Source organism: Amphibalanus amphitrite, unplaced genomic scaffold, assembly GCF_019059575.1.
Source record: "Amphibalanus amphitrite isolate SeventyFive unplaced genomic scaffold, NRLGWU_Aamphi_draft 000092F_arrow, whole genome shotgun sequence".
Lineage (NCBI taxonomy): Eukaryota > Metazoa > Arthropoda > Thecostraca > Balanomorpha > Balanidae > Amphibalanus > Amphibalanus amphitrite.
The window spans coordinates 851,068-860,450 of record NW_024881588.1 but is presented as its reverse complement, the minus strand read 5'-3'; the positions used below and the strand labels follow the sequence as shown (position 1 = coordinate 860,450).

The 9,383-nt window shown below is 46.5% G+C and overlaps 2 protein-coding genes across 11 annotated transcripts in view; one reads left to right on the top strand and one right to left on the bottom strand.

Annotated features, from left to right (window-relative positions):
- Positions 1–133: 133 nt before the first annotated feature.
- LOC122380178 lies at positions 134–7,635 on the top strand. Of its 2 annotated transcripts, none has more exons than XM_043363112.1 (2): positions 134–540; positions 4,150–7,635. In XM_043363112.1, exon 2 carries the CDS (start codon positions 4,160–4,162, stop codon positions 5,171–5,173), a length of 1,014 nt encoding a protein of 337 aa, XP_043219047.1. In that variant the 5' UTR covers positions 134–540; positions 4,150–4,159; the 3' UTR covers positions 5,174–7,635. The 2 variants fall into 2 exon arrangements, with proteins under 2 accessions (XP_043219047.1, XP_043219048.1); XM_043363113.1 differs by having other exon boundaries at positions 4,136–7,635.
- Positions 7,541–9,383, bottom strand: part of LOC122380177 (kinesin-like protein KIF12) — a 40,201-nt gene continuing 38,358 nt past the window's right edge. For all 9 annotated transcript variants that reach the window (XM_043363110.1, XM_043363111.1, XM_043363109.1 and 6 more), the window contains one exon: positions 7,541–9,137. In XM_043363110.1, the coding sequence (XP_043219045.1) occupies positions 9,077–9,137 (61 nt within the window). In that variant the 3' untranslated portion in view covers positions 7,541–9,076. The remainder of the gene's footprint in view (positions 9,138–9,383) is intronic.

Here is a 9,383-nt window from a genome sequence, read left to right as displayed (position 1 = left end):
ACCTCTGGTAGAGCCTCCAGTCAAGAATTTCTTCTGGAGGCGCTGGAACAGGCCCTTACTCTCACGCTTAGACATCTGACGTCATTGTAATAAAGTTTTCTTTTATTATCTCAAACAGTGCACGCACATTTGGGATATTTTTCGCAAGGAAAAATTCACACACTCATTTTTTGAAATACAAATAGGAAACGATATTTATGCAAAAGAAAGGCTTATCAAAGAAAGTTTGTTTTATTTATGCAAATTTGTTATATTAGTGACGTCATCAAGATTCCTTACCCTTTTCTGGCGAGTCTCTTTAGAACTTGCTTGAAACGTGCACAAACAACACACACAGCCAACACTCACGCACTTTGCACGGACTCACGACGGGAAAGGCCGTGCTGCGGGACGTGGTGTCGGGCAAGATACCTATAAGAAACCATTTTGATACCTATAAGGATATAGATACCTATAAGGTGTTGGCGGCAGGGTATATAGAACAGTTGGCGGAGAGATCTCCATATACCGTGGCGGAGAGTCTCGATGTTATTTTTGCAGGTAGGTGATGATGGAGATGTTCATTTATTTTAGGCTTTCAGTCGAAGTTTCAGATGGTATATATTTGTGTATTTTTCAAAGAACAAGGTCAGGTATAAGCGTCCAGGCATTTTCCTGCAAACTATTTTGCTGCACACTATTGCTATGCAAATTGAAATCGCATGGCTATCTTTGGTTTTTAGCCACTAAAGGCCTGGTCGGAATCGGCTGCTGTGCTGTTGTCAGCTGAGATCCAAGCCCCTGATTGGTTGAGATATTGATGACGTATCACGCCTTCCCGCGCTGTGACGTCATACCTCTGCTGACAGCCGGCTTTTCGGCTGCTGGGAGAAGGCAGCAGCACGTCAGCCGAAATTCAAAGTGGCTCGAAAGTGGTGCATGTAAGTCAAAGCGCAGCTTTATAGTGCAGGTGGTTAGTTTTTATATACGATGTTTTTGACGTATTTTGTATTAAATATTTTTCGCGAAAGATAGCAATTATTTCTTTTTCATGGCGCAATGTGCGAGTCAGCCTGAAAACAGTACCTACAAATCGAAATGCCAGCACTGCCTCAATTATCAATCCTGTAATTTTTTCTATAGCCTCGGCAAATAAACCTCAGAAATATAATGTAACGACTAACGGAAGATAGTTGTTGAAAAAAGCGCGAAAATGCTACCTCTCCTCAAGTCTCAACTCTCAACCCTATCTGTCGAGCGCCATCTTAGCATCTAAGCGCCATCTGGGCTGACGTTTCCTGTCAGCCGATTATGAACAAGCCCATCAGCAGCGTGGTGTGGGCGGGGCTTATTCTCGGCTGACAAAGTTCTGTCAGCCGATTCCGACCAGGCCTTAAAATTGCCCAGTAATGCTGATGCATTTTACCTGATGTGGTCACCAAGTAGGCATATTTGTCCACAGCAGCGCATCTGAATAAACCTAAGCCTAAACCCAACCTACCAGCCTACAGCTACAACCTACCAGGCTACCAACCTACAACCTACCAACCTACAACCTACCAACCTACCAACCTACAACCTACCAACCTACAACCTACCAACCTACAACCTACCAACCTACCAACCTACAACCTACCAACCTACCAACCTACAACCTACCAACCTACAACCTACCAACCTACAACCTACCAACCTACCAACCTACAACCTACCAACCTACCAACCTACAACCTACCAACCTACCAACCTACAACCTACCAATCTATGTAGAACCTAACCTACAACCTAAATTACTTATATACCACATAACCTTACCTGACTCAATGAGAGGTTGGGTGTAACTAACTTACATTTGTTTTGTGTAAAAAGCATCATAATTACCTATCTATGTATGATCTCACTTTTCTACCTTAGAATGATTTATTCTTTCTTATCATTATTTTGTTTTGTGAATTTCTTCAGTTTTAAAAGAGTGCAAAAGAGTGAAATGACCCTTGTGGATTAGGTTAGGTTTGTTTTGGTCTTGTTAGAAAGAAGCATCTCCTGGTATAGGTACCTAGTGCCTCTCCTTGGTTGGAAAACCTTTGTGTGATGTCTGCTCTGCTAAGTGCTTATATCTAGTTTGTTACACTAGGTACCTATGAAAAACTCAATATTAAGGTTTGACAAGATAGGTGCTTCTAGCTCATGGCAATGGAGTTTCAAGCTACTATCAACCATCAGCATGCAGTCTGACAAGAAATTATCATCAAACAAAGTTAATATGAAAATGTATGTGTTTAATGCTGCATCATTCTGCATCAAAAGCCAGGAAGTGGGACGGTAGGCATTCTTTCTGAATTGCAACAAGGTTAAGCCTTTGAATATTATGGCATCTGTACTAGAAGTGTTTGAAATGCCTGTTAAAAGTTGTGCTGAGGTACCTATTGTAGTGTAGACAATGGAATCTTATTATTTACCAATGACCATTCCCCAAGATCTTTGGAAATACCTCTGCATGGGTTGATCTTTTTTAGTTGGGCTTTTTTAACGCTTTTGAAGTTTGTATTTTTTCTCAATTGGTGGCCCTGGTTCCTTGTGTTACTGCCTGATGATGTTGCATTTTAAAAGACTGCAGCTTGCATGAGGTGAAAGTTTTGACTAGTGCAGTAATTTTTGCATTTATTCAATTGCGCTTGTAAATGTTGAGCTTCATTGGGGTTTCAAGCTCAATTTTATTATCTACTGAAGGAACTGCAGGCTGCTACAGCCTGAATGGCTGGCAGGCTTTTGACTACCCACTAATGAGTTAACCCGCGCTCCACTGCACTGGGGTCTGTGTATAAGTGTATAACGCACCCTAGGGGGGGCTCTTCATAGTTCATCCCCCCCCCTCCGAACTCCGAAACTACTGGGCCGATCGTCAAAGTTGAAACGGCGTCTGATAGCCCCGGAAAAACTGTCGAACGAAACCTAATTTCATTGACCTCAAGGTCACCGATGACGTTTAAGTAAAAATTATCGATGTTTGGCTTGTTCACATTTTGGGCTCTGGCCGCCGTCTTACGAGTCAGATCAGGCTCGTTTTTGGTTGCCACACTCGTGAACAGATGCTTTAGATAGGTACCCTGAGGGTAACAAACTTGTACTTTGATTTTCAGGTCATGGTCAGGTCATCACAGGTCACAGAAATATTATATCTGCATGTCTCGGTCACGTGACACATGTTTTATGGTCCATTTAGGTCATAGATATCGAATTAGATATCGTTTGTCATTCGAGGTCATTTTGAGTTGAATTTAGCTTAGGTCAGGCCACTTTCAGGTCAAAAAAGGTCAAATTTTAAAGTTAAAATTTTGCAACAAAAAATGTGTATCTGATGCAGTTTCAGCTCAGGAACACGATGGTGCTATTTATATTGGTATACGATGTCAAATGCGTACTGAAAAAAATTGATTTGAAAATTTATATTTGTGAATTTTTTGCTATAATGCGTATAACTTGGCCATTTTTGAAGATATTTGGCTAAAACTTTCTAGAGTAAGTCATGAGCATGATACCGTATTTTTTTCTAAAAGTCAAAAACTTTTTAAAAATATAAAAATACAAATTTTGAATTTTATTATATACAATTTTCGAAATTTTCAAAATTTTGAAAATCCGAGATAGCAGTTTGATAGCGCAGTCTATTATGAGTCCTGTCATGCAAAGAAATTGGATCTAGCTTGAAAACTGAGCTCTTGGGAGCGATTGCCGTTGTTCAATGTTTTGCGTCGAAATCGGTCGAGCATGACGTCACTCTGACGTCATTTCAGACCGACCTATGGTAGCTACAGAGTTCATATTTTGCACAATGTGTCAAATTGATGCATCCTAAGGTACTTAAAGTTTGGCGTCGATACGTCAAGCGGTTTGGAAGTTATTGCAGAAAAACGAGAAGGGGGCTATGAATAGCGTCCCCCCCCCCCCCGCCAGTTGGGCGCGGGTTAAGTTTTGCTCTGCTGGCTGGCTTACATTATTTTGGATTATTACTTTGGACATTACTTTAGATATCTGGATACATTATTATGATTTTGACATTTACAGAAAGTCATTTCATATTCACTGTGTGGAATGTGGATACTGGATATACTTCAATGCTCTTCACACGAGTTGTAACTCTTGAGATCTGAAGTAGTTTTTCTATTCTAGGCCTGAAGAGATGGGTTGGCACTTGAAGAAGTGTTCTGCACAGCTGGTGCTGCACCTCATCATTGGAATCTGCTTGGTGCTGGTCCATATCTTCCAATCATGTGTGCTCAACTACTACATTATCTCACAGGCCAAAGACTCTCTCAAGGCCTACTTTTGGTTTGCAGCAGACTTTGTCATCCTTTTTCTGTTCATTGGCTCCCTGGCGATCGCGCACCGGTACCTGCACTATAAGCGCCGCGACCGCGCCGGCCAGTTCCCGTACTCACCAAAACGGCTGATCCCGCACTACCCGCGGTCCAAGCTGGGCATCCTGCCGCTGAGCTACGTGTCGTGGGTCGTGTACGCCACGGTGGTGGTGGCCAAAGTGGTGGTGATCTTCACCTCGGAGATCCCCAACACGCTGCAGCCGACCGACCGGTGGGGGCCGCAGCTGCTCAAGATCGCCATCGCCTCGTCGGGCGCCGTGTTCATGCTGCTCGTGGAGGGCCACCACGACGCCGAGCCGACCTCTGCGCGCAACACCTACATCCGCCTGCTGTGCGGCTCCACCGCCTACGAGATCATGGACTCGGTGCAGTTCCTCAGCCTGCTGATCCTCTCCGACAGCCACATCGTGATGACCTTCACCCTGGAGAACACGGTGCTGGCGCTCTCCGCCGTCAACTTCATACTGCCGACGCTGACGCTGTACAAGCTGAGCCTCACGGACTTTGGCCTAGAAACCGGATCGCCATTCGTCATGCTAGTCTACAAGCTGCTGCACCTGTTCCTCATCAACGGTTCCTACATGGTGATCCGCATCAAGCTCTGGGTGTCCCTCGGCGGCGACATCTCGCTGTTCCTCATGAAGAACATCCTGGGCATCTGCACAACACTCTACTCGCTGTACCCGAATCTGGTCCAGCTGTACGAGACGTGCCGGCCGCCGCCGCCGCAGAAGCCCGACGATCTCGAGCTGGATGATGTTCAGAGCGAGGCTCTGCGCCGTCCGGCCGCGGACGGCGAGCCGGCGCCGCTCTGAGCCCGGCCGGCGCCGGACCGACGCGGCGCCCCGGCCGGTCCGGCAGACGGAGTGCCGTGGTCAGCGCGCGGAGTGTGAGTCGCACGCGCCGCTGGGACCCGGAGACCGGCAGGGTGGAGAGGGCGTGACAAACTGGAGTGGAACATCGGAGAGGAGGCTCGGTAAATCAAGTAGTCTCTGGCAGAGTCCGTGTGGAGTTCTACGGGCAGTGGAATGTGAACTGAGGATGTGCTCTTTTACGGCACACAGCTGCCAAGGTGATGGACGCTGTGTGGGCTGCTCACCAAACGTGGTCATATTACAACACTGGCCGAAATGAGACTGTCACAAAGCGCATGGAAAACATTAGGAGAAATGTTCTAGGTGGAAATCAGCTTTGCCGCTGCGAGATGTCTTGCCCTTTGTGAGCTGTGCTTGGACTGATACCCGCCCTGGCTTGGCCCCACCTCGGCACAACCGTGGCGGGCTGGTCTAGTCTGCAGAATTCAGACGCTGGTCTGAGTGGACTGAAACGGCATGCCGGTGCCCATTGCGAGCGATGCGCCCAGCGACCAGGCCAGTTCTTCGGCTGGGCGAGTAGTGAATATGGGCGTTGTGTGAACTAGTGGGTAGTTAGTTGGTAAGGCGGCGTCCGACGTCGTGTAAGAGGATGGGTAGCACAGGGTTCTGCGCGCTGGTGCTCGGCTGCCACGCTCGTTGTTACGGAGTTAGACCTTGTACCGGCCGAACTCGTACCTACGTAGGTAGTTTCTGTTAGTCACTCACCGTCTCTGTCGCACACGATTGTTGCGAAACTCGAGCGGGCCTGGCGGGCTACGCCGTGATTCACCGCAGTTGTGGATAGCAGATTCTGTAAGTCAGTCACCTGATCTCTTATGGGCACAGTATGCATAATGAGCCAGTCTCACCTGAGAACATGCCACAACTCACAACAAACTACTATTTTAGGGTTTCTGTAAAGTTTTGTCTGCTGTCTGGTCCTGGGCCAATATTGGAGAGCTTTTCGAAGGTCACTGTTTCAGACCGTTGCCATTCACCTCTGCGGCTTAGCTGAGGCTCAGCCCTGCTCACAGTTCGCGTCTTTTGCCTGGGCTTTCATATGCATACTACAAAATGTGATGACGCTTATGAACCGTTTTACGTGGACACTACAGCCGTGAAGGCGTTAGTTTGCTCTGGCTCTTTGGCGGCAAAGGTCGTCCTAGGCTAGGACGCGTCCAAACGGTGTGTTAGTTCCATTTCAAGTTCCGTGATTGGCATGGTTTCAAACCGCTGTAGTATAGTTCAGGTTTTATGGCATTTGTGTGAATGATTAGGGGACATTTACATACCTCTGTATTACTGTGAATGTTGCACTCTTCAATCACACCGACTTTGTTGTGAAACTTCAAATTGCGTATTTTCGGCGTGAACCGCTTCGCGTATTGTTTCTGGATTGCCTGTCTAGACGGAGATTTAATTACTCACTACTCAGCACATATTGCTTACACTGTGCCTATTTTCTTTCACCATTTCTGGTGTCTGATTTTAAAATTTGGAGCAATTATTATGCTGTCTACCGTTTCCGTCTGTGTAATTATTCAAGTTTGTCTTCAGTCTTATATCGGTCGGCGTCGCCTGTTTGTCACGTGTTATCTGTTACTCATCTGTAGTGAAGTGTGATGTATAGATAACTGGTCGCGCATTAGCTTCAGAAACAAGGGACGGCGGTTAGCTTCAGTAGGTTAGCAGGGTATGTGCGGGATGCGCTCGCCGTTTCCATGTAACGGTGCTACGTCAAGTGTGAGCGTTTTGGTAGACGGTCCTCTCCTCTAGTCTTTTTTGGCTTTCTGATGTCGAATCTCTTGGCTACATGTTTTCCCTTATTGATATTTTGGTGTGATATTTGTGCTATGTGGTCTTTATTGGTATGCATTCATCTATTCCTTCCGTTGTATATCAGGATTGTTGCATTGATTTGAAGTCTGTTTGTCCAATGTGGCGTGAGGCGCTAGTGAGTCATATTCTACGGTGGCTCATGTCTTTGTCGTTTTTACTTCGGTTAGTTCTGATTCATGCCCTAAAATGGATTCGTTTTTATCGATATCATAAAAAGACCATTAGGTGTTGTGCGCACTGAGTCAGGACCTGGCTTTCATTTTACCCTCGGCTCACCAAAGACGGCCTGCGAGCCGTATCGCCGATGTGTTTGGTGGCTGCGATGTTGGCCGGCGTCCGTCGCCACCGCTAACCAATGTGTGTTCGTGCGTAACGCGTCACCGCGCCATTCACCCGGCAGTTGTGTCCGACACCATCTGGTGTGTGCTCGATGTTGGATCCACCGGTCGGCTGTTGCGCTGTCTGGCTACATCCAGCTCAGACACCACGGTCCATGTCGTGATATGTATTATTCAGACGCCGATTACGGCGCGTTCGCGGCGGATCGTTTCAAAACATCACAGAATACATGTGACCCGACCACAGTTGCGTTTGATGCAGAGATCAGTCATAGCTCGAAGGCATCGGCTGTTAGGTTGGAATGAGTTCGAGGGGTGTTAAGAGTTTTACATTTAGTTATTTGCACTTCACCAACAACTATTGTCTACATTAGACGATAGTAGTTATCATGCATGTTCGGATAGAATCGCTGCAGGTCTTTGAACGCATTTCTCGAGACGATACCATCAGATCGACGATGAACATCGCGGGCGCGCAGTTGGGTACAGAAAGTCAGAAAGCACGTCAAACTCGGGATAGACACGCCCAACATCGATGCTCAAGGGAACCAGTGAGACACTGACTAACAACTCGCCAACCCATCCAGTTAGATACAAACCATCCGTTGCAATGGTACGAGTACATGAGAGACTAAACATTCGTTTCGCACTGGGAGTAGTGAAATTGAGATCGAGTGGGTCAGATACTGAGATCGTTTTGCATTTCGGATGTATGCAATATTTGTTACGAAAAGCGCGTCGGACAAAAGACGCGTTTTTTATTTTACGAAATTGGGCCGGCCGAGGGCCTGAGTGTGTCGCTACTCGCTACAGCGTTTTTGTCGCCCTGCGGCCCTGGTGTTTGAATCGTATAGTACAACGATTAGGTCACCATTCACCAAAGTATCTAACTAGCGCCCAGTTATTTGCACTGCGGCCTGAGGCAAATGAGGATAAACAATGAACACATTTGTTTTTTGACGATGAATTAAACGAAGTACCTACGGCTGACAAAACTGGCTTGCTTAGAAACATTTATGTCACAGACTTGACCAAATGTTGATTGATTGGTTACAGCTACATAAAAGTCTCCTAATAACGAACACGGCAGCACTCTACGATAAGCCCTGATTATTTCGAAGCCTACCTTCTACAAAATGGGGCGCGCACCAGACTAGATTTACATTTATAAATCATATGCATCACAACAGTCAGTAGGAGGTCACTGTAGTGTGAACCTGCATCAAAGTTTGTACAATGCACGGACGCAAAATGCAAAAACAAAAAGGACGAAAAGTCTTGTGCTCTGCATCAACTCAGGGTGCAATCTCATGAGAGTGATATGCGCTCAGGTAGATAAATAACACCCCATGTATGTGGACGGATATGTTCAGTCGGACGGATTCGAAGGACGGATACGTTGAACGGCTAGCTGGGTCGTGTTCCTGGTGGCACAGCACAACCACCAGACCTGCCTCGCCAACGGCCATACCTATGAGGCGTAGACAAAGCCAAATCACAAAGCGCCCTGCTGACAGCTACAAAACAACACTCCGGCCGCCAAACGGGTCGTGTGACGTCATTAACAGATGGTGATGACGTCACCAGTGAGGCGGGGTTAGCTGACAGACAGACGACAGTGGCCTGTCAGTCCCGCATGGGATGAGTTTGCATCCGATTGCTAAAAGTAGAGCCGAAGATGGACTCTTTATTTCCTTTTCTTCACTTCATCCAGGCGTGACGTGGATGAGGCCTTTTTCATCTTCGGTCTGTAATTGGAGTGCTGGAGTTATTACGTAAACGACATGACCCCAGTTAACTCCATTATCTACATTCACTTAGCCTGAAACGCTGGATGAAACCGGTTGCATAACCATTAGTAAATTGCTTTGCAACCGATCGTCTGTGTATTAGTGAGACTATAGCGTTCCACTTCTGACGATCGTCGGAAGTGGATTCACTTACGAAAATGATTATACAATGACGTCTCACACTGAGTGGACTCATTTACGTAA